The sequence below is a fragment of the Vanessa tameamea genome, chromosome 28, assembly GCF_037043105.1.
Source record: "Vanessa tameamea isolate UH-Manoa-2023 chromosome 28, ilVanTame1 primary haplotype, whole genome shotgun sequence".
Lineage (NCBI taxonomy): Eukaryota > Metazoa > Arthropoda > Insecta > Lepidoptera > Nymphalidae > Vanessa > Vanessa tameamea.
The window spans coordinates 4,361,581-4,388,076 of NC_087336.1; the positions used below are offsets into that span (position 1 = coordinate 4,361,581).

At 33.2% G+C, this 26,496-nt stretch overlaps 1 protein-coding gene across 4 annotated transcripts in view; it reads left to right on the top strand.

Moving 5' to 3' along the window:
* LOC113391861 (PTB domain-containing adapter protein ced-6) overlaps positions 1 to 25,463 on the top strand; it is a 70,145-nt gene extending 44,682 nt beyond the window's left edge. For 2 of the 4 annotated variants that reach the window (XM_026627977.2, XM_026627973.2), the window contains 11 exons: positions 8,821 to 8,938; positions 12,108 to 12,272; positions 16,092 to 16,194; positions 16,402 to 16,537; positions 17,353 to 17,455; positions 17,729 to 17,894; positions 18,931 to 19,042; positions 19,340 to 19,428; positions 22,335 to 22,424; positions 22,981 to 23,384; positions 24,218 to 25,463. In XM_026627977.2, the coding sequence (XP_026483762.2) occupies positions 8,822 to 8,938; positions 12,108 to 12,272; positions 16,092 to 16,194; positions 16,402 to 16,537; positions 17,353 to 17,455; positions 17,729 to 17,894; positions 18,931 to 19,042; positions 19,340 to 19,428; positions 22,335 to 22,424; positions 22,981 to 23,384; positions 24,218 to 24,295 (1,563 nt within the window). In that variant the 5' untranslated portion in view covers position 8,821 and the 3' untranslated portion in view covers positions 24,296 to 25,463. Of the gene's footprint in view, positions 1 to 894; positions 1,170 to 8,820; positions 8,939 to 12,107; positions 12,273 to 16,091; positions 16,195 to 16,401; positions 16,538 to 17,352; positions 17,456 to 17,728; positions 17,895 to 18,930; positions 19,043 to 19,339; positions 19,429 to 22,334; positions 22,425 to 22,980; positions 23,385 to 24,217 lie in introns of those variants that run through there. The other 2 variants (XM_026627974.2, XM_026627980.2) reach the window with 2 other exon arrangements.
* Positions 25,464 to 26,496: the final 1,033 nt, after the last annotated feature.

Here is a 26,496-nt window from a genome sequence, read left to right on the forward strand (position 1 = left end):
ATTATAATGACACACATGGACAAAACGGATGTCTCTTTAATCAAAAAACACAAAGTTATATTCTTGACGAATTGCTTAAACGAAATCATTATACTATACGTCATGTACTTGAAACTTATTTTTTATATTAAAATGACGCGGAATCACTATAATAATTGACAAGATGTTTTAAAATATTATTATAATAGACATAAATACAATTATAATATTCCGTGTTTATTTCCGTGAATTATTTCCGCTATAGACTAACATTTTTTCTAGAGAATTTTAACTCTTACTCTTTATGTCAGTGTATATTATGTCAATGGAGTGGATTCTGCTTATCACTAGTTTTTCCTGTACAAGTCAAAGGATAGCTCAGTAAACAGCCCGGTCTATATGTGTTTGTGTGTGTGTTATTATGAAAGCGAAAAACATTTTATCGACTATGGATATTTTTCTCACGACCTTGTAGCAATTAATCCGGCAATTAAACATATGGTTTGTAATGACTAGAGGCGATAATCATTTAAATCACTATAATAATTATTATATAATAGAGCTTTTTATAAGTAACATTTTCCTTTTACTATTGAAAAATCTATTTATTTCTATTATTTTAATTTTATATTGTTATTTTTATATGAAAATAGCTTAAAAATTAACAATTTAATCAATTTATTTTTAAAAATAATTACTTTAACTTTGTTGCTTAATTTTTAAATAACATCATAGTTATAGTATACATTTTTAACAAATCCTTAATGAGTAAAATCACTCAAAACTTAAAAGAGAAAATAAAGCATGAATTTGTTTTAAATTAATATAGCTATCGATACTATTTACTGACATCCCTAACCCGATTCAAGTGTGAATGAACGTATACTTGCATCAGTGTGCCCAGCGCCGCCGTATCAGCCCGTGCTAAGTACGGAACTCAGCGTTTATATTATTTTTAGAACGTCGCAACTCTCGTATTACTAAAACAAGTTTCAACCGTATCATTAGAGTATTAAAAGTCATTTCTATTTCAAGTTACAGCTGGCGTTTAGTTTGTTTGTAGAACGTCATAAGACAAACGTTGTTCAAACAAATTTAATCCGTATTGCTAAAATAGTTAGTGTTGATTCTCTTTGAAGTAATTTATAGAACATGCTTACGGATGAACTGCGTTTGGAATTAGTGCAAAGGTAAACTCTCTTTGGTTATGTAGTCCTGGTACATTCTTGTGATCTTTTGTAACTAGTCTTGACTAATTACGAAAGCAGAATTAGATTGTAAATAATAATTGCTTTTGATTTGAGGTTGTTTTTTAATTAATATTTAAAGGTACATTTTTGTTGGCGACAAATTACAATATACCTTATTATTTTATTAGCAAAACCCGACGGTATCCAGCCTGTCTAAGTTACCAATTGTCATAAGACCAGTCTATACTGGTTAACTTCTATAATATGAAGCGCTACAGGGTCGTCTAGTTACAACAAAAAAAAATATACTTAATATAAAAGCCTACTACTACCTGAAAAAGTAAATGTCAACTTCCATGGTAATTGTCAAACGGTGTGAAAATCTGGCAAACAGACAAACTAAAACTATATATAATATATATATACATAATTATAAGTGCCGTTTTGTACTGCAATAATTGCCAGTAGTAAATTTATTCTAGTACACCTGTCACATTTAGTATTCAATCGAATAAACTGATATCGTAACAATTGAATTGTTCTACAATTGTGATTCCGATTTAAAAAATAAAGCATAAACGATTTATGAATAGTTTGAATTTGGAACGAGAATGTTATTTGTGTAAGAATTCCATCATATACCGGAATTCATTGTTTATCCATCTACCTGATTGTAGCCCTTTGCCCATTGTTAAAAATAAATGCTCAGCTACGAAATTCGATACACGGGCAAATTATCAAAATGTATTTTTTTAAGCTAAACTAAAATTATAAAAAAAAGTAAAAATAATCTACTTTGTACGAATAAATCGATATTCGCTCAATCGATTTAACCGAAAATCCATTTTGTCAGCCACAATCGGTAATATATAAAACTCATGGTATAACAGTTACTTTTCGAAAAGTTACAATATTAGTAATACAGATAAACACATATGAATTCGCATGTTGAGCATACCTCAACCTACGAAGGGCTTAGTCGCCATTAAAACAATACGTGCGGCCGATACTGTATTTCTTGCATTCACCGTTACAATCTAAAATTACAATTTAATTCATCGCTTTGAACTTGTAATGTGCAAACGGAGTTCAGCAGAGTTATTCTGAAAGAATAAACTCGAAACTCAGCAGAATATAATCGTTAAATGTTAGAAAGTGATAAGCGACATCGACTATAATAATAAATTATTATAACATTTAAAGGAAAGGTACACGCGTCAAAATAGTGTTTCACCTTAAGTCGTTTTTAAGAAATACGAATGGCTTTTGTTGAAAATCATTACTGATATTTAAAAGAATTTTGTTATCTGTTCAAATGTAAAAATATACTTCATTCAAGTGAGCTCTTATGAGCCACTAGCTGTCCGTCCTGACTTCACACGGGTAAAGTTCATACAAAGGTCTCTCCCAATATGATTACCTTTTATCAATTAATCAATCAATCATGCTAAATTGAAAGTTACCATTGGTTTAGAATATTGATAATATATTATAATCATTTACTGGGGGGAAACTCTGCAAGTCGGCAATTCTCTTCAATTTATTCATTTTTCACCAATCTATAAACCAACCAGTCATCATAACAACCAATAATATAGAACCTTATTTTTAAATTAGTAATGTTGTAATTGAGTTCAGTTTAGAGACGTAGGTATATCATCTTCATCATCATCCTCCTGCCCTTATCTAAATTTACTTGGCGTCGGCGCAGCATGTCTTCTTCTTCCATACTTCCCTATCTGACGTCATCTCACAAGTAACATTCTTTCCAGCCATATCATCTTTCACACAATCCATCCATCTTATCATTGGTCGTCCCCTTCCTCTATATCCATCCACGTTCATGCTCAAGACCTTCCTCGCAATATGTTCCTCATTCCTCAGCATAAAATAACTAACATAACGTAGGTATATATAGTTTAAAAAAAATAATTGGGTAATATTTTCATTTCACGATAACCTAGGGCATTAATTGTGTACATATATATTCGGTGACTAATGTTATAATATTAATATTTAGTACAACATCTGTATTCGGTACCGAATGCAGCGTCAGGAATGCCTGCATTGTGTGCCTTCCCTTTTGTGTAGCTTAGCCGTGAGATTAGGTAAATTTCGTTACAACATAGGGCAGTAGACAAAGCTACTGATTTATTTACAGCATTGCTATATATATTTACTATTTTACATTAGATTAAAAAAATAAATAAAATACAAATTAACAAAAATAAAAAAACAATTTGCTATAATGTTTGGAATTTCGATTTTAGATAATACGATTCGTACTTTTATTTAAATCATTTTATAATTATATATCAATGATCCGTAGGAATACATGCCTTCGGCATGTCACTATTGAATAAAACAAAATCGCTTGCTATTTTTTTTTTTTAAATTAAACGCGTGATCCGCGACTGCGACGCAAAAACAAACATGTTAGAATAATAATCTGGTAAAACCCAACATAGAATCTTGGAATAAAATAAATAATTTACGTCATCATAACTCGCCTTAACTATTTCTTATAATTTATTACATTTAAATTGTATATTCTTTGTGAATTTAAATGTGTGTGTTATCATATAATGCAAGTCATATATTGTAGTAAACATTAGATGTTTATATAAGACAATCAAATAATACTTACGTCTACGTAATATTTGAACAACGAAGGAAGTTGTAATTAAAAACGCTCGTTGACAGGCAAATAAGACATCTGATGGTTGTGGTCACTGTAAAATATTCACCATCACTTACTTCGTCAAAACGCCAACAACATAGGGAACTAAGATATTACGTCCTTTGTGCGAGTATTCGCAATTAAAAAAAAAACGATTTGCAGTTAAATCATAAAAAGTCATGTCAAGTGTACTTGACATTGAATACATTTTCAAAAGTTTAAAGTTTCTTTTTTATCACACATGATGTCGTCATAAGTAATATTAAAAAAAAAAAACAGAGAACTAAGTAACAATTTGTAAATGTGCTGCAGAGCTTAGCCCATCTCTCTCTTTCAAGAGTTTATCCACACTGCTCCAATGTGGTACATGCCTACACAAGTGACGGAATTTCATTGAAATTTAGATATATGCATGTTCCTTCGCGATGTTTTCTTCAAGCAGTAACTAAGATATTAATTGATTCGATCAACATATATGTCCCATATGCCTGTAATATATACTTGATTGTATATCACAAAGAGAAATAAAAATGAACGGATGAATTAAGTTAGGTTAGCTTTAACCGTTTAGATTGAACAGTGCATATATATATCTGTATGTTTATGAAAAAAAATATTTAAAATAAAATTGCATGAATTCAGTTCCAATTTAAAACAAAAACATTTTTTTAATTTCTCGGTAAGTCTAAAATTATCTGTGAGATAATTGATCCCGGCCAATGTATATAATAACATCGTAATTACTACAAATTTTGCTGCGCATATTGTGTCCCCTCTTGGGCTCATAAGAGTATGTGTGTGAAGAAATGGAAAGTGCTCTTGTGTTTACGCATTGGGCAGCTGATGATTGTCATTGAATAAGCACAGACTAAGGGTATAAACACAAGCAAAGGAATATTCCAACTGAGTTGTCTCGCGAATATTAAGCAAACAAACTAACATTTTTTTTTATATTCTTAACTATATATAAGTAATTAATTAGCTTTGCTTGTATAAATATAGGAAATTAGCCATCTTTGACCGTTTTCGCTGGCGTTTATTTTTTTTTTTAAACATATCGGTTGAGAACCTTCAAGAAAAAGCCTACTCATTCCTTAAAGGTCGATAACGCACCTGCTAGCCCCTAAGTGCTGCAAATGACCTTGGCCGGTGATACTTCACTTTCTATCAGGTGAGCTCCTGCTCGTTTGCCACTTATAAAATAAAAAATAAAAAAAGTACGGTTCATAATGAACTCTGTTTTCATAGCAATGACATATTTTGTAAACAATCAGGTAAAATAAATATTTACATAATTATGATTCATTCATTTGTATTATAAAATCGATTTGTAAAATAAAAATAAATTCTATAGTCCAATTGCGTCTCTATTAACCCCGATTGATCTTTACTTTTTTTTTATAACAGACTTATGTACTTATTTGACATATACTTTGGCGGGAAACGAAACGTCAATATATATATATTTTTAATCAGAAACACTATTCAGCAGTTAGTTGATATGTAGTCTTAGTAAATAGCTATATTGTACTGTACACGCTTGGACCTTGGTGCTTCGTGATTAATTTACAGATAATCAACAATTAGTACATAAGTACACAATACTTTGAGTCAGGCGATCACGACTTAATATATATATATACGAGATTGAACCTTATATCAAAGTAATACGTACTTTTATAAATCATTTTTCAATTTTGATATTGTAAAGTTCACAACGGACGTATACTTCTTTTTTTAAGGACTAACATGTCAACTAGTACCTACTGTTAGTAGTATTAATACATGCACTGGCTCACTCAGTCTTTATAACAGAACAGACCGACGTTTATACCTTATAATAATGTCAATATTCCAATGGAAGTAGGAAAAGAGATAAACGAACCTTTGCTAATAATAACTCAGCTATATTGTGCACTAGTAATAGTTAATGATCAACATATATTTATTTATAATACAACACTATTACACTTAACTACTTATTTCCACTTTAATTTTACTTCCAAAATTCCGATAACAGTTTCGTCGACGTTCAAAACGTCTTTTTTCACAAATCCATAGTGAATACCAAAGATTAATCAAGCTCTCGACCAATGATATCGCGTCAATTAGCTGTCAAATGTTGTTTATTTGACTTTTCTGCTCTTGTGGTTGGAATAGAGTATTCGTGAACGTGCTGTTATTATTTTTTAAATCTTTTTTTTGCCATCGTTAACTTAATTACGTTTCCACCATCACAAACAATTACCTTACAATCAAAATTTATTTTAACTTAAATTCGTAAATATGTTTTTTGTGTCGTAGATAGAAATAGGTTAAGATTAGACTGCCACTGCCAGCGGGTATCTTATTCCACTCGTACAAAGCCTGGAGGGGCGGTTCGTTTAATACAATTATATTTTTTCCACTGTATTGAGTAATTGAACTAGTATAAAAAGGGCGTATGTCCTGTAGAATTCCATTGATTTCATTCTATTGATCATCATCATTACACAGAAACAATTGATTATATTATTAATGTTATAATAATAAAAGGAAAAAAACCTATGGAATAGATATAACGAAGATCCAATTGGTACACGTGTGCATCTACATTGCTCATTACGAAGCTTTATTAATAATTAAATATTAATTATTTAATAAGGCCTCTTTCGAACTGGACGCTTAGCGCGTTTAAAAAAACGACCGGTTTTTATGTCGAACTAGTAAATGAATTTAATTTTTAAAATGATGTATCATTTGTATAGATGTTACTTTATTTTTAAACAAAAAAAAAACTTTAAGTAGCATTCCGAGTATCAATTTAATTCTCAGTAATATATTTTAAGCAGTTTTTAATTTGGAAGTGTGTAAACTCTCATCCTTAGATATCACGTAAAGCTGTTGGTTCTGTGCCTTAATTCATTTCAGTCTTATGTGGTTTGTCGTCCTATCGAAGATGAGAGTGAGGGGATAGACAGTGCACCTGTGTTTGTGCACATAAATCGGATATATTTAAATTAAATTTGATCATTCCTTACTTCACCAATGCACTACCAACCTTGGGAATTGCGATGTTATGTCAATTGTGCCTGTAGTTATACTGGCTTACTCTATTTAAACCAAAACACTAAAATACTGATGTGTATATGGTACCTACCCAACGCCGGCAAAAATCCCTACAACCAATAAAACATCTTTTGTCCTGTTAAATTAAATTACCATATTTTAACGCACAGTGTGAATGTGTACTAATATCGATAAATGCGTACATTAATTATTTACACGAGTTTAATCTACTTTATGTTATCGTATACATTTAAATTTCATAAATATTAAATTTTATTTTTATTCTTAATTAAATATTTTTTGTAAAAATATACGAAAAAATGTGAACCTGTAATAAAAGATTCACACTATCAGTATTTAAAACGAGACGGGTCTTGTTCAAAACAAGACATTCGTAGATAATGTCGAAATATCGAGCTCCACCAAATAAAAATAAAAAACATGGTAAATATCCCGTTTTAAATACTGTTAGTAATAAAAATAAATATGTTAATTTAAAATCTTAGATTCATACTAGTATTATAAATATAAATATAAATATTGGACAACATCACATACATTACTCTGATCCCAATGTAAGCAGCTAAAGCACTTGTGTTATGGAAAATCAGAAGTAACGACGGTACCACAAACACCCAGACCCAAGGCAACATAGAAAACTAATGAAATTTTTCTACATCAACTCGGCCGAGAATCGAACCTGGGACCTCAGAGTAGCGTACCCATGAAAACCGGTGTACACACTACTTGACCAAGGAGGTCGTCAAATTATAGTAGAAGTATCTATCCAATATGACTATATTGACCGTAAACACCGACCATTCATAACTACTTTTCTCAATTTGTTGCATAGACCTATTTAAGCTTTACCACTCTGTTTAAGACGACACAAGTAAAATTACAGTCACAGGGGTCAAGGGTTCAAACATCTTATATCGGCGAAGGTTTAACTTGATGTTAGACCTTTGTGCAAACAGCCAAACAGCAATACTTAGTACTTATAGTTGTGTTCTGGAAAGGTGAGTCAGTGTAACTAAAAACCCTTAAAAAACGGCTGCTCCTGTAGGAATTCCTAAAACTTCCTGCTCTATATATGTCTGTTTTTGTATGTATCTCGGAATTATTGAATATCTTAGGAACAGCTTGACCGGTTGACTACGAAATTTAACCAGATCTAAGCCTCCATTAACCTACCGAATTCCGTGTCACTCGGCTGATTCGTTCACGAGATATCGTAAGACAAAAAATAATTTACACACAGACGTTAAGCTTTAAACAGATTGAATGGCTCCGATAATAACTCGATTTTCGAAAATCGAGTTGAAATCAATAACATCCCAACTTTTTCAAAAAAAGGCAAGTTGAAATATGATAATGACCATGAGATATGGCCATTTGTTCGTTTCTCATACCAATAATAATAGAGCTCGCAATCGAATCGCAAATAGAAATCGCAATAACGATTATCTGAAAAAAAAATTAACCAACCTGTCACCGAGTAAGCAGTAACAGGGGTTTGACATCTTTGATTTTTTTACACTATTATTTAAAGGTCAAGGTGTTTCAATTTAAGTCCTTAATGTAAATTGTTGTATATTATCTATGATATAAAATTTGCCTTTTATCTTTTAAAAGCTTCTATTTAAATAATTTATATGTATGTGTGGGTTAAATCTTGCAACTGAATAATCAAACTCCACACAAAAGGTAAAGTAAATTTAATAATGCTAGTTTATTAGCAAATCTTATTAAATATAAATTAATGTCTGTATGTTTGTCCTCTAAACGGTATCTTGTTCAACGCCTACGACAGTGTGAAAAAAATAATCTACCCTTAGAAGCCTTTTTCTACTGTTAACAAGGATTTGGCACTTTTTATATGACTGTTTGTGTTCATTATCTGATAAATTGCCATTGTTTCAGAATGTCAACCCTGCTGTTCTGGCAGGGTAAGGGCAAGGCGAACGGCGCCCCCAACGGTAGAAACTGGATCCACGCGCCAGATGCTCTCGTTAAGGGACACGTGGCGTATTTAGTTAAGGTACGTTTATTACTATCTAAGCGACCGAATCGTTTCATCATCAAGCCTTTGTTTGTATTTTTGACATTTATTTTTTAGGCAATTGTTCAATTATTTCGTAAAGAAGTGTTCGCCTTTCACGTTAATGCTTAAAGTATTGAAAGGTTCATTACTATTGTTATAAAATAAAAAGACCATTCGAATACATGAGCAGACTGTAAATTTCCCACTGCTGGGCTAAGGCCTCCTCTCCCTTTGAGGAGAACGTTTAGAGCATATTCCACCACAGTGCTCCAATGCGGGTTGGTGGAATATACACGTGGCAGAATTTAATTAAAATTAGACACATGCAGGTTTCCTCACAATGTTTTCCTTCACCGCCGAGCACTAGATGAATTGTAAACACAAATTAAGCACATGAAATTCAGTGGTGCTAGCCTGGGTTTGAACCCGAAATCATCAGTTAAGATGCACGCGTTTAACCACTGGGCCATCTGGGCTCTGGACCATTCGAATGATGAACTAAAACTACTGTAATATTATACATTGATTATTATTAAGGTCCATTTGTTTATAACAAAAGACCATATCAACTATTATCATACACGTGCGTCTATCGTTGTACAGATGGTGTTATCGAGAGGGGGGCGTCGAATGCATTTCCAGATGATAGGATTATGTGTAACGCAATAAATCGTTAGTGATTCATTCATAATTGTTCCCTTAGACCTAAGAAAGTTGTATATCATATATTTACATCTAGTACTATACTTATCAATAAGTCTAATAAACTCAATATAGAAGCATTACAAATATTGACTGTCCAAAATCTTCTACCAGAAACTCTTAAGATATTTCGAGATATAATGCTAACACAAGACGAACAAAATTCGGAGTCGAGATCACCAGACGAATACACGGTTCTTAGTTGAAAACTCTCAGTAACCAAGATTTTCACGGTTTCTATATGTTTATAATTCACGAAATAGATGAATATCTGGCACATGTCCACCTGGCAATGGATAGAGGATTAGCGTGATAGAATTAGCTCTGAATCTTCTCCGTAACAGACGAGTAGACTTTTGGACATCACTGTGACTTATAACATCAATATTTTTATTATTTCTGTTCTTCATTCCGTCATATCTTGTTTTGCCAGTATGACAATAAGACTTTAGGTAGTTCTAAGACTTTTGGTAGTTTTTATCGTAAGGATCTTACATTTAAGTATAAGTAGTCGAACAAGTTCATGTGATGATTGTTATAAGCTATTGTCCGAGTTTTCGTTGACAAAATCTGACAAACCTGTACATACTAACAGCAGAGTTAAGCATGTTTCAAAAACTTTGATCAATCGAGCACTTCAATCACTGCATGAGATGCTGCTTACATCCCAAAATTACTAAGATATAGTTCTCGATGTTTTATCTGTAATTCTAAGATTTGTTTAGATACCCTTGCCATTTGAATATGCTATGCTTTGGACTATATATGTCGAACTATTGCGTATAAGTTATGTATTCAACAATTACTATTAATTATAATCAAGGAAACCCTAATACATAATGGAAATCATCAAAACAAAGGATTATTACGTGATAATTATATGATTGCATAAATATATAACTGTTGCATAATGTTGACCTGATTTGGTTATGCCTGATTAGATTCAATCACGCAACCAAACAGAATCTTCCTTGGGCTTGTAATTTACGAAAAACGCTTAAAATTACCACAATCATCGTGAATTTTAATAATTATGACAACCTCCCTCTAACTTTTCAAATTTGACAGTTAATACGAGCTTAAGATAGTTTATTTTGTTGAACACCCTTTTTTACTACGACTGCCATCTTTTTACCTTGTACTGTACTGACAACTACTTAATTTCCGTGCAAAGTTTAGATATATACAACAATGACAATACGACTATTAATTCTTGTAGTTTTGCCAGCAATTCTTCAAGAAGGCCCTTTTCTTTCTAACAGTGTCAGTCAAACTGAATATTAACATTAACTTTACGAAAGGAAATCGTCAATTCTGCCAAAGAACTGCAAATACAAGCCTTTATCTACTGTAAACAATGATTTGGTACTTCATATTACACTTATTCACTAGATGCTGGTACATTTGCCAAATTTAACCCACACAACACAATATATTCCTCCACATCACGGTCCAATAAGAGTCTTTTTAACTGTCCTTGTTATGCTGTCAGAATTATTACGTTATAAAACACACAGGAAGGAAATGAGCCACCTATAATAAGTCACACTGGCGCTTAAAAAATGAACTTCTAATTACATCGCCAATGCATCGCAAACCTTGGGAACAAGATGTTTTGTCCCTTGAGACATATTCAGCCTTCAAACTGGAATAAAACAACAATAACAATCGATGTTTGGCGGTTGAATATATAAGCAGTGGGCAGTACCACCAAGTGACATGGGTTTCTCTTTTAAATCCTAATAACTTTTATTATTTAATATTACTCCACAAAGGTACAATTTCAATCATTGATCCACGTAACAGACCATGGATCAGCTTGATAAAAAAACACTTGCTATTAAATATAACCGTTATATAATATCGAACCTATTTGGTAGCGCCTAATTAATTCGGATCACGCAACCAAACATAACCTACCTTGATCTTATTCGTACAGAACAAGTGTTGTTTCAATTGCTGTAGTCATAGTAAACGTATATGTTTACATTAAACATTACGTGGAAACGTTTTTTTTAAACAAAATAAAACCATTGTTTAGCTACATCTCCTTTTGAATATGACTGCGAAGGTCAATTATCATTCCATTTGTCAGTCTGACAACCTATTTAAAATAAAAAGAAAAAAAATACACGCGGAGAAATAACATTTACCGATACAAGGAGGACAGTACGTTGATTAACCAGACTTATTTTATTCTGTTATGCTGACGGTCCTGGTTAAGATACTAGGACAAAGTAATTGTATTGTGTTCGGTCATTAGTGCGTTTGCAAATTTTCAAGATCATCAAACGTCAAGAAGATGGTGAAAATCACGTTGAAATATACCGTTAAATTGATACATATGTAAATGTCAAGCTAATAAAGGTGTTTTAAAAAACATCTAAGGGCGGTCCCACACTTAATTTATGTATCTCCCAATGAATCGGTTAGTGATAATAAAATATTTGTTTCTTTGTTCCAGTTCCTAGGCTGTACGCAAGTGGACCAGCCGAAAGGCATTGAAGTTGTGAAGGATGCCATTAAAAAGTTACAATTTACGCAACAGCTTAAAAAATCGGAGACGAAGGACGGTGCGAAGTGTAAGAAAGTGGAAATCACCGTCTCCGTCGACGGTGTTGCCATACAGGTGAGATTTTTTAAATAAACTTTACATTTGAACCTATTTCGTATTTATTGTTTTATAATACTTACTACGTCTGTTTTCAAGGAATTAGTTATATCCCATTTTTCGTTTAAAATTCGAAAGCTATTTTTTTTTAATTGGAAAAAATTACGTCTATAGGAAGTATTTTAGATTCAATTGTACATGGACGCAATTTCTTTAACTAACAACTGTGACAATATTAATTCATTGGATTATACATATGTGTGTATAATAAAATGATTTTGGCCACGCAGCCACACATGTGCAATTCAAAAATAAACTAAATCTGAATAATAGAAAGATACTCTAAGGCAAGGACAGAATGTCTATGTAGTAGTGTTTATTCAAAACTCCATATAAACACACACAATTTAAACAAATGTTGCAACATCTCTTTCTCTGCGTATTAAAACAACTAACCAATGAAACTAATTTAATTTATATTTACCTCACGATCTAACCATAACTACGCTAAAATGGCAGCTCATTTAAAACAAACATTTTCACTTTTACTCGCCGACGTAACTATTTGTTAGGATCGATTTTTCTATCTTTTATATAATTAGTTATGTACAACCCTAGAGAATTTATTAGTTTTATTTTATCGATAGGGTAGATTCGGTGATTCAAATCGCGATTGGGACATATAAAGGTTTTGGGATATTCTGGCGAGTTCTGAAGCCACGGTCTCGGAATACACGTAAGATCACCAAAATTGGTCCAGTCGTATCGGATTTGCTATTCCATGTGTGTGAGGAAATAGAGTACACTTGTTTTAACGCACACACTTGTGTACTAAATCCCAAGTAGTTCGCTTTCTTATTTTTTAAAATGTCTTTGTCTCTAAAATAGCCACCGTGGCTTGCGTCGACAGTTGGACATCATAACTAAGTCTAAGTCGTCTAATTAAACGGCGATTCAACTGCCTGTAAAATATATATATTGTATATTAATATAAGTAATTTTCAATATTAAATACGTAAGCGTTCAAATCAAATATACGTATGAATCGTCATTTTGAAAAATTCTCACCATAAAAGCTACAAACGATTAACGGCTTATAAATATTGTTTAGCGGGGTAAATATTAAACAATACTTTGACGACCTCCGTGGTCGAGTGTGTACACCGGTTTTCATAGGTATGCCATTCCGAAGTCCCGGGTTAGATGCCCGGCCGATTCGATGTAGAAAAAGTTCATTAGTTTTCTATGTACGTTCATTCATTTTTGTACTGCAGAAGAGGGCTATTCGTGCAATTTATAACCTGATCATGTTTATATGTCAGTAGTTCTTCGGAAACTTGTAAGCAGAATTTTATTCGTAAGTAATCGACCAGAACTCATGAATAAACAATAAGAAGTAACGTATAACAATGTACGGCTTCATTACGCTATTTGAAATTAAGCCAAATATACATTCCAAGTTTAGCTGTTCCAGATTTAAATGCCGGCTTATCATTGACTAATATTATTAAGTAAAAAATCAAAGACGAAATTTGACCACTTGCCATAAGACAACAAATACACGTCTGCTTCTACACTTATAAGATGTTTTTAAATAGAAACAAGTGTTTCGAAATATATCTGCAATACATTGTAGCAATTATCTTCATGAGTCAGTCATTGTACAGTCTAGATTTGAACAAAGTTTGGTAACACACGTCACATTTCGAAACCAAATAGTTTAAATTACGAACGCATTCCAAACGTAATGTTTTAAAACAACGAGTTTCTTTTTTTATGTAATGGTAACTATTTGTTTTGTATGTTAATTGTCAATTTTGTAAATTAATCAATTCGAATCAGTTGGCCGTGTGTAAGGGGCATAAGGAAGATTCGATTAGGTGGATTATTAACATTAAAAACGATAATCGATGTATCGATTTGGAATTCGAATGTACTTTATTCAAATTAATTATTATGTAATAATGTAAAAATGATAACTACGTAAAGATTTTCGCTTTGGTTAGTATTTAATAACCGGTTGTTATGAAATATCGGCATGGGTTTACGATATTTTAACTCGTACTAATGCCTAAATGCATTTATGTATTATAATTGGCCTTATTCAAGACCAAAGATGAGTTACCAAAATCCACTATTCAGTTATGCTGGAACCAATAATTAGTATTTTGTTTCCTGGTTTGAAGTGTAAGCCAATATAATTGCACGAGGAACATTAGATCTCAGAACGCCGACGATCTCTGTATTAATATTCTTATGGAATATAATATAAAAAAGATAACTTTTTATTTTGCTACAATAATATCACTAATAAAAAAATGAAATAAAAAATATATTGTTTAAATTATGACTGATATTGTTTTTTGTTAAAAATAAAACATTCAGAAAGGTAATCGATTTATAAAATCGATTTCTAGGCAGTATATTGTTGATCAATAGCCTAAATTAATCGTTATTAGTTAGTCATGCTATCGATGTATAAATTGAATGAACAGTGATTTCTCTACTAAGCTTTTTATTTAAGACTTTTATCTCTTAAATAAGGCAATAGCATTTCATTTTTCTTTCTCTCACGATCTACATTACCAAGCAAAATAAACTGTATCTGCAACAGAGCAGAAATTACACAGAAATGGCAGCATAATCATATTTATCTCAGAAAATCGGAATTGCGATTCAACAGAGACAACTTGGTAGCATTCTTGCCAACCTTCATCGCGATCATAATTTGTACAGTAGCTATTTTTAGTTTTGATTTCTTAACTCTTTATAAGTTTTCAGACCAGAGACATAATATCTTAATTCCCAATGTTGGTGACATTGGTGTTATACGCAATGGTTAATATTTTATAAGGCGCCAACGCACATGGCCGATGGTCACCAACTTACTATTTGAGCGGCCAATTTGCACTATTTTACATTAAAAATATTAAATTTACTTCTATAATCTATGTTCTATGTTTCGTCCATGATTATATCTCATAGTCCACAGACTATATTAACAGCAATTCGTGTCATCGCTATAACGACCGCCTCTGTAATCATTTCCTGTGATTATAGAGTTGAGAATTTGTTTGAAGTACGGTTATACCGGTAATATTGATGATTTATGAAAAAAAAAAGAAATTGTATATTTACATTACCTTCGTTTTTTAATTGTTTCGTATATTGTAGACAGTAGATGTAAAGAGGTTATATGAAAAAATAAAAGAGCGCCCAAGACCAACTTTGTAAAGAATCACCTATAATTGTATACTGAGAAATCAATTTGTAGTTATTTTTTTATCTACATAATTACCTAACTAAATTACTATTAATTAAATTACTAATACTTTGATTATTTGCTTCGAGGTAATGTTGTAGATTTCGAGTTAAATATGGCAACATTAAAATAAATTAAAAGTAGCATCCCTCGGTTCGGTTTCAGTCAGTTCGAATACCGCAGTATCAGCAGCTCTATATACATTGTTGACAAGAGGAAAACTTATATAATTTCATTTTCATTTTGAATTTCGAACCGTTGGTTTCCTTTTAACCATTTTTTGGTAAATCATTGAAAGATGTGGACAAACCTGGCGTATTCTGTCCTTCCTGTTTATATGTATATAGAAAAATATAAGAGAAAAACTTTTTTTCCTTGTTTGGAGAAGTATCAGCCTCCGGCATTAATCAAATGTAATGTCGACAATCACTTCAGAATTTATACTAATAATTAATTTATTAAAACTATTCGATAATGCATGTATTAAACATAATATATTACTAATTGAACGCAAACAAACTAAAAGTTCGATGAAAGAAAGGAAAAAATAAACAATATTATAATTTTTATTTCAGGAGCCGAGATCAAACAATGTGATGTACCAGTTTCCATTGCATAGGATATCTTACTGCGCGGATGATAAAGGCGCAAAAAAGTACTTTTCATTCATCGCTAAAGGTAATTATAAAATAATTATGATTTTTTTAAATAGCAACACTGGTAAATTGTTATTACTGCAAAATGTTATAAATAGTAGCACTTACGTGGAGTAGGTAATTACAAAACGTATTATTCCATTTATTTGTCTTAATCTTACAAGATAATTACTTGCTGTCGTATTAGATAGAGCTGAAAAAGATAAGCAAATTATTAATTTTTTTTTAGGTGGCAGCACTGTTAACGGGGTAAATGGCCACGATGGCGGCAACGCTGAGAAACATGAATGCTTCGTCTTCATATCGACGAAGTTAGCGTCAGAAATAACCCTCACTATTGGCCAGGCATTCGATTTAGCTTATAGGTATTTTTTTTATTATTATTACTTTATAGGGGGCCAACGAGCAGGAGGCTCATCTGATGGAAAGTGATTACGGCCACCCATGGACATTGCAACACCGGGGGGCTTGCAGGTGCGTTGCCGGCCTTTAAGGAATGAGTACGCTCTTTTCTTGAAGGTTCCCAAGTCGTATCGATTCGGAAAAACCGCCGGCGAAAGCTGGTTCCACAGAGTGGTTTTACGAGGTGTCTTAAAAATCGCACTGTTGTGGATTTTCGGACATCTAGGTGGTGAGGGTAAGGTAAGAAGAACACCACAATTCCGAAAACAATATTTTGTCATTCATCACAAGATATCGGATTATAAGTAAAATTGAAGCAGTTATGTTGTTGAATATCGATTGATTCCTACCGTAGCGTTTCAAAACTGCAGTGTGTCTATAGCCTATTCCAATTCAGGAAGGTGTCGATATAAACAAACCTTAGATATAAAAATGCAGGACATTTTCAAATAGGTCTGCCATATTATGCACCATTGATGGTTTCAAATTAATATATCTTTATTTATAACACAAAACATTTCCACTTAACAACTAAAATCCAGTTTTAATAAACTAATTCATTTATTTCTTATATTCTAATTTGCAAGATTGAGAACTTCCTTGTATGTTATTAAAAGAAACCTGTAGGCGAGGCCCCTGTGCCTCGCTGTTCCATAGCTGACATCAGTTCTTTAAGCGAGACATTTATGTAAACATAAGCTTAAAGAAATAAAAAGAAAACCTCAAGTTATTAAATATACGAGTAAAGATATTTGATAAATATTGTATTTATTTTCAGGCGGTTTTTGAACGACAATGGAAAATACATAGAGATGCAAAAACTGACCTTACAGAACAAGAAACTCGAATTACAAATGAACGCGTATAAAAGTCGCTTACAGGTAACATTTTTATTTACATACGTCTTTAAATACACGCCTATTTTATTATTTTTATTTGAAAAAAATAAATATAGGGACGTATAAAATAAGGCAAAATATTGTGGCCCCTCTCTTGCGGGAGCCCCAAGCAAGAACCATTGAATTTCCATGTGCTTTTGGTGTTTTATTTTTTGTCTTGTGCTCGGTGAAGGAATATTTGATGGTATTTTTAATATATTTTGCTGTATCACATTGAATTGAAACTTTAAAAGGTTTACTTTTAATTATTTTCAGGAACTGTCAAAAATAACTTACAAGGATGATCTATCAGCATACCTGTCACGTAACAATCTAACCGACATCGCAGAGTTCAAGCCCCCCCCAGAACTTGAGAAGCAAATCTCGTCTCTCACTCTCGCGAATGGCTTCAGCGCTATGAACGGAACTAAGACTGATATCGGTGAGTGTTAAAGCAAGCATTAGTTTGTTATTATACAATTACTGTGTTTATAAATAAATATTTATTAGTGGTTGCTCGTGCTTAGCACGCGTTGTAGGTGTTGGATGTCAGACATCAGGCATAAAACTATGCCCTTGGGTCTAGCCCCTTGGACTTCAAGCTTGCTTCATACAAAATTTCATCAAATTCGGTTCATTTGTTTGGTCGTGAAAGCGTAACAGACAGACAGAGTTACTTCCGCATTTATAATATTAGTTAATGTAAACCTGTAAACGTTCCAATACGGGCTTAAGGAGCTTAATCTACACGGCTCCAATGCGGTTTGGTACTCGTAGGAAGCAATGTATGTACAACTGCTAAAATACTTTTTGCCAGGCTTAACCTTGAAGGAGCAACTGATAGACAGACAGTTACTTTCGCATTTATAATATTACTATAGATAAAAGAAAAATATATTCAGGATTTCATTCATTCAAAATTTTGTACAAAATTTCATTCGAACTAAAGTAGAGAACGCTGCAGTTGTCAATACCGACTATCCAAAACATTGATCACTATAACAGAGTTTCCTAAAAAAATATACATATATGATGTACTGCTTGTTGTTCGTGCGTGCGCTTGTGTGTATCTTAGGGACATGTGTGTGTGCGTGTTGATTTGAATCTGTAAATGCTTGTCCTTTGGGTACTATTCAACATTATATATAATAATAATTTTCGGTTTTTAACATAAGTTAGTATTAAATGAGTGGTGGGTAGTTTGATATTTATTTTTCGCATCTTAGTAATAAAAGTAACTATAGGAAAATTTGACACAATTCTGATATCCGATAGAAATTATTCTTGAATTTCTTTCGCCAATAATTCTTAGGTTTAAATATTGTTTTATTAATTCTGACCTGAGGACACCGGGCAACAACAGCATTATTATAAAACAGGCGCAAACTCACTCACTGGGGGGCACCCCTTCATAGAATTAAATGCGTTTTGATTTATCTTATCGGGCATAAGAATTAAGTATCATTTGTTAATTGCAGGTGCGGATGTCTTATCAAACAACTCGACAGACACTTTTAACTCGAGCAACGACAATAATTTGTTGTTATCGACACCCCCGCCCACACACAATGGCAAGACCAACACTACTGGGTGAGTAAAGTATTAAAGTACCAATACTTTTTGTAATTGATTCCATAATTTCGCTAAGTCATTCCAGTCATCCAATCAATAAATGAAAACTTGGTGCTATATAAACATAAGAATTCCTATCAAACCGAGCGGAGTGTTCTTTTGCCCAGCAGTGGGATATTTATGTGACATTTATTTAATGAAAGCAAATCCAATGACCATGGAAGAAGCTGCTTTCGAAAATCCTCTTTAAAATAAAAAGTTGCAATTAATTTAAATTAAGAGGTACAAGATTCAAAATGTTTTATTTTCTTTCAGCAAATTCCTGGGTGACCTATCATCCAGCAAGAACCCGGTAGTTGGTACTAAGCTGGAGGGCTTGCTGCTTAATTCTGACTCGGATAGCGGTAAGATTTTTATTTTATTGACATCATGACGTTTTCCTTCGTTTCCATTTTAAAATTAATTTAAACTACTTATTTTACTTGGTGGTAGGGCCTTGTGCAAGCCCGTCTGGGTAGGTACCACTCATCAGATATTCTACCGCAACATTACTTAGTATTTTTGTGTTCCGATTTAAAGAGTGAGTGAGCCAGTGTAACTACAGGTACAAGGGAAATAACATCTTAGTTCAAAGTTGGTGGTGCACTAGCGATGTAAGGAATGGTTAATGTTTCTTACAGCGCCATTGTCTATGGGCGGTGGTTACCACTTACCATCAGGTGGCCCATTTGCTCGTCCGCCAAATATTGTATTATTTATTTCAGGCATAATGTTGATTACGTCCAGTAAACATTTTTGAATCAGATTATTAGTTCCGGTACTACCTATAATTTATTTATTTATATGTACAAACAAATTTTACCCCTTTAAAATATGCGCATAAAAAAAAGTATAAATAGACCGTAATACTCCTTAACCTGTGTCCGCTACCTGTAAAAAAGCGGCAGAAATTACAAACAACTGGCACGTGCAGCAAAGGTGACATGGGGTCTCAATGGAGAAATAGTCAGAACCATCTACGTGGCGGTTATAGAGTCTATCGTCCTGTACGCGGCCAGCGTATGGTCTGCCGCAGCAGAGAAGTTGACGTTAAGTAATAAGTTAAACTCGCTGCAAAAAGGCTTCGCCCTAAAGATTTGCAAGGCGTACAGGACAGTATCTCTCACATCGGCACTAGCTCTAGCAGGACTACTCCCCCTTGACCTCCGCGTCCGAGAGGCTGCCACCCTATTCAAGATATAAAAGGCTATAGCGTGGATGTCCTACCACCTGGACGTGAATTAGAGCGCAGGGTGGGTCCTCTGCAAAACCCCCACCCATCTAGAGAGCCTGGATTCACAAACCCTTGAAGAACACCATATAGTCGGCCCCCTTATATTCACCGACGCAAGATAGAAGGGAAAGTCGACGCTGCCCTAACATGGTGGGATCAAGGAAGATAATCCAGTTACTCCAAATTCCGCCTGGAACCGCACAACACAGTCTTCCAATTGAAAATGTATGCACTCCTCAGAGCAATCAAAATAGTCAAGAAATTGAAGCAACGCTCTACTAACATCTTGAGCGACTCAAGATCCTCGCTTGACCTACTAAGGTGTCCATTGGTAACTCATCCTTTGGCCCTTGAGATGAAGGAGTGCATACGATAAATCCAAGAGGTGGGAAGAACTGTGCGGTTTTTCGGGAATCTTTCCGCGCAGTCAATGAGGGAATTCCTGATGGTCAACGACCCGGGAAAGCCTAAAACAACACGCGCCCATCTAACAGGGGTCGATAAGGGTCAAGTAATACCACCAAAGCTGAGACCAGCGTCAAACCCTCGAGACCATGCAGTGAATGCTTTCCTAGAGTTCCGGGCTATTGGGACGGCCACCCGTGAGGTCCACTTAGCCACCTGCAAAAAGATCATGCAGACCTACCGACGTGGTAACGAAAAGTTGCTGGAGGTGGAGCTTGAAGAAGCCGAGGCGGCCATATACAACAACGACACATCCCAAGTTATCAAAGGGAAAATGTCGGGGCGGTACATGGCTGCTTACAGCGCTGCAGAAGGATTCGTGGGCCTGGTTGAAGATGAGGGGAGAAAAGACGCATTCCCTAGGTTCTTCACACCAACAGGAGACCCAGTGGTAGTAGTGACCAGATGCACGAGAGTAATGCTAGACGACAGGATACTCGCGATGACAAAGTCCATCTCAATAGGTCCGGGGGTCGACGCACCTGTCGTGGGTTGGGAACTGCCACAGATATCGTGAATAAACGGGGTACCAGGATGCGGAAAGACGACTCACATTGTCAGGAATTTCGATGAGGACAAAGAAGTGGTAGTCACCTCCACAATCGAAGCCGCCAAAGACCTGAAAGAACAACTTACACACCGATTTGGCGAAAAAGCTAAATCAAGGGTACGAACTATGGCATCCGTGCTAGTGAACGGGTTCAACGAGAGCATAAAATGTAACCGTCTTACGGTCGACGAAGCCCTCATGAACCACTTCGGAGCCATAGTAATGGCGGCACAGCTGTCCGGAGCTAGCGAGGTGGTCCTCATCGGAGATATCAACCAGTTGCCTTATATCGACAGAGAAAATCTGTTCGAAATGAGGTACTGCCGACCAAGCCTGACAAAAAACATCACCCGTGAGTTATCCTGTACGCACCGAAACCCCCTGGACGTCGCATACGCCATTAGCGAGGTCTACCGTAACATCTAGTCTGCAAGCCCCATCGTCCACTCTCTCAAAATGGAGAGATTCACTGACGCCAACATACCATCCAACCAAACCAAAAACCTATATCTGGCCCATACGCAGGAGGAAAAGAAACTCCTAATGGACCAGGGATACGGAAAAGGTGAAAGGTCAAGCGTCATGACCATCCAGGAATCTCAGGGACAGACCTACGGCGACGACGACGTAGATTCCAAGAAGACGACAAGCTCGAAGTCCAGCGAAAATCCGCTGATGTTTAGTAAAAATATAAAATAACGCCAAAATTTATAAAAATAAAATGCAAAAAAAGGCACGGGCAACTGTGAGCTCGTGAATGTTGTAAATTAAATAAAAAAAAAAATACTCTTTAACACTTATCATGTTTGTCCAATTTACACATTATCTTTATAAATTATACCCTATGTGCTATGTATAATGTAAATTATTGTAAAGTTTCATTCAAATCCAATCAGTAATTTGCGCGAATGTGTAACAAACATCCATACATCTTCACATACTTTCGCATTAATAATATTAGTAATAAGACAATATTCACTTAAATTGTTTCTGACATTTATTCTATTTTTAAATTTTTATAGATTTCGATCCGCGCGCTTTCGAGTCTGAACCCGTAACGCGCTTCACTTCACCGATCATAGACAACACTGTGACATCCACTCCACCGTTACGTAAGTATTATAATTATAAACTTAAATATATTTGTTCAAAAACTACAGAAATAAAATGTTAAAGTTGTCTTTGATATTCCTGTAGTTGGAATAGTCTACAGCTTCTATGGTTTGGGGTCTGGAATGTTCCATAGAATTTGCCCACTTATATGTCATATAATATACCTTAATTGAAAAGTATGTCATGTAGCTATAATCAAAGCCACAATAACAAATATCAATACACAGTTAAGCTTTAAGCAATTACCCACTAGACACGAGGGTTACCACTTACCACGCGTCGTGATGTGAAAACTGACTTTGCAATCCTAGCCGCTGCCATTACAGTTTTATGGCAGTATTTATTTTTAGCATATGAGCGGTGTCATATCGTGTATTACGATATCGTTACGTGAAATTTATAATGTAACGGCGCAACGTGTCACGTCATGACGTCTTAACTTATTAATTTATGAATACACAAAAAATGTTAAGCGCACTTTGCAGAAAAAAATCATTTTAACTTCACTTTTAGTTAATAGACTGACTACCAATAACCGAACCATTTTAATTACAGTGGCTCCACCTCCGAAAGCATCAAAGCGCCAACAACAACAACAGCAACAACAACAAACATTTATGCAACCGATCAACAACGACATTTTCGGTTCAACACCGTTCTCAATGCCGGCTCAAGTACAGCCGGTAACGTCACCATTTGCCGCGCAAACTGCTGTCAATGTCAAACCGAATTATGACATAAGCGATTTTAATTTACAAACATCTGTATTTAATTCGAACTCTTCGTTCACAAACGGTCTGACGGGATACGATCCATTCGATACCCAGAAATCTGGAAATATATTCGGTAACACGTATGGGAATACTTTCAATGGTTTCGGTAACCTCAGTGAGAAACAGACGGTTGAATTGGACAGCAGTTTCAATGGTTTCCTAGATAAGACTATATCGGAGATGAAGGTGAGTATTTAAAAAAAGTAATGAGGTGTTAAAGAGCACCCGACAGATGCGAAGCTTCTTGCGCATTGCATGAAAATTTTAGAAACATTTAAAAAGTTCATTGCAGAAAAATAATTCTAAAATTTAAGGAGTCTATCAACCCGTGGATTTCAGCACTTAACGCCGTGAAAAACTGCTTAATTCTTTTTTTTAAGTTAAATTCTGTTTACCCGAAACCCCGACCGATATGAGCGTATAATAAATAAATACCAATTAATTTGTTTAAAATCATTTAAACAAGAATATTAATAAACATATAATAGATAATAACATTTTTTTTTCTATACATTTTTCTTTTTAAATTTGTCTCGCTCACGAACGGACGACGATATAAGTTGTTCAGTCAAAGTTCCTTTCATTCTGCTCATCACATGCGTCAAGAAGCTTCGTTTCAAAAAATGTTTAAATCAACTGTCAATTTCTTTTTTAAATATTCTTTACGCAAATACTGTGAAATTCGAATCGAACCCACGTCCTTAATATTTAATACCCTATTCAGATTATGTTGCTACTGCTAGTTTTTTAATACAGATTAGAAATATATATAATTTATTTTCGTAGGGTACATTGACCATTTAAAATATTATAAGAGTATTAAGATCTATTTTTTTATACAGCTTCATGAGTGGTGAGTTTAACTTTATTAATTCATAATTATAACTCCCGACTTCTCCCCTCTTTAAGTAATCTGTGTTCAGGTTTTACGTATTATCTCTATATCAAAGTCTGTTTGATATGTATTCCAATTTTAATTTTGTAAAAAAAAAGTTTCTTACCTTATTTTTTTTTTTCAGGATGGTTTTAGCAGAGGGATCAGCTTTGGAAACGATGATTTTTCAATAGATAACCTCGATCCCCTGAAAAAGAATTAAATACAACGCATAAATCTAATATAGTAACAATTAACAAAATCCTTGTGTTAATTCACACAACATAGCATATATAATAAAATATTATTAGATAAAACTCGTTTAATATAATTACGTTGTGTGAGTTGAGTCGACGATTCGAAAATTAAAAAAAAATGTTGCCATTTGGTTGCAAAATACGTGATAATAGGTAGTATTCACGTTTCCCCTATTTTTATACACTTTTTTCATAAAAAGTATTTAATGAATCTCCAAAATTTATTACATATTACAAAAAAAAACAGTGATATTTTAAAACTTAACATTGTTAACTGCTCAATGTCATTCCAAAAGTGCCTTAACTTTTTAAAAAGAAAACATTTTAGTAGATAATTTAAGTGTAAAAAAAATATACATATGTATCCATAAATATAAATGTACTAATCAACTGAAAAATTTGAAGATCGCCTCAAATTCTGTGATAATTCTTTTAAAATTGAGGCACTTCAAAATGTATTATACAATCGGATTCTTGGTGTAAAATAAAATATATTTTTTTAAACATTGAAATTTCAACTTTAAAGGATATTTTCATTTTTATTTACTAAAATCAAACAACTTTACTTGCATTGAAAAATTTGTCTAGGTAAAGCTCATATTTGGCTATTAGAATTTTTACTTACTAATAAGACTATCGAAACAATGGGATTTTAAACAATATGTTTTTAATGAACTGATATTCGACTGCAACTGTCGAAATAATCGCCATTGTGATCGCAAGTGCGTCCTACACTGAGCCAGTTTTAACATTAAAAAATGAATATTGATAGAAACTAATTCTGTTAACACTGAGTTTGACTCAGCAATCAAGAGTTTTTTTTTTCTTTTTGTACAAATTAATTTGAATTTAGAATAACTTTTCGTATTATTTTTTTTTTATTTAAAAAACATGATATACGAATGACATTGTTGCTTTAATTTTTGAAAACATTCCAATATAATATTTTAATTATATAACTATTTTAATCCTAATAATTTTAAGTAAATTTTAAATTGTGTATATTAGTTCTTATAATCTGTTGTATCTCTGTCTCATTAGTGGAATATTATTAAGTATTGTTTACACTAATGTTACTTTAAGGCCAAAAGATATACATAATTGTGTATGCAGTAATAAAATTTATGTTTATAATATTTCGTTTTATTATCGATACTAAAAATATAACAAACATTACCAAAATTCTATATTATAGCGCCGTCTTTATTCACAAAAAGTGTAAAATGTATATTTCAAAATACTTATACGAAATTTATTTTACATTTATACTCCAAAATTGCTTTCAAAACTTCTCACTTAAATTATTTGAAAGAGTATTCTTCTGAATTATTGGATTGCATTGATTTATTAATCGATTCAAGTAGTATTTTTACTATTTTTAAACTCTAGAATGAAAACTAAATTTAAAAAAATATATTTGATAAAAATATGAATTGGCCTAGGTCTAAGATAGGTAAGACTTACTTCTAAACATATTTTGTAATTTTAATAAAACTATAATATACAGAAACCTTTACGAAACAAGTTAATTATTTTTACTTGAATTATCTGTTATTAACAGCTGTAGCCTGTATTTGTACAAAATAAGACATAGATATAAAGCAAATAGGTTAAACAGGCTCGCAAAAAGTCCCTATTTATAGTCAAATATAGAATCTTACATAGAAATAAATATTGAATTATATTTGAAATTTCCAGACACATTCATAAATTTCAATCCAAAATACCTTTTTTTTATAATTACTAATCCAATCACTAATAATTACGTTAAGGAATACAATATCTTGTAACGCAGTAATAGATAAATTATCGATATTCCCACTTAATATCGATGTTAATATTTGATCGATATTACATCCCTCAATTTATTGACATTTACGACTTGACGTTTGTTTTGTTATCGTCAAACAAAAAATGAAAAACACCGAAACTTAAACATTTTAACGCATAAAATGTGTTAAAATACAACAAATGATCTCTTAAATGATCTGATTTGAATATATTAATCTTATATTTATAGTATTACATCGAAATATATCAGTATTAAAATAAAATGGTGGACTTAAGTGGTGGTCAAGACGGACCTTTAGAACATGCATTTTCCAATTCAGTATTTATCATTCCTGGGATCGTCGTAGTTACATTATCAGGTATGTACTACCTTTAT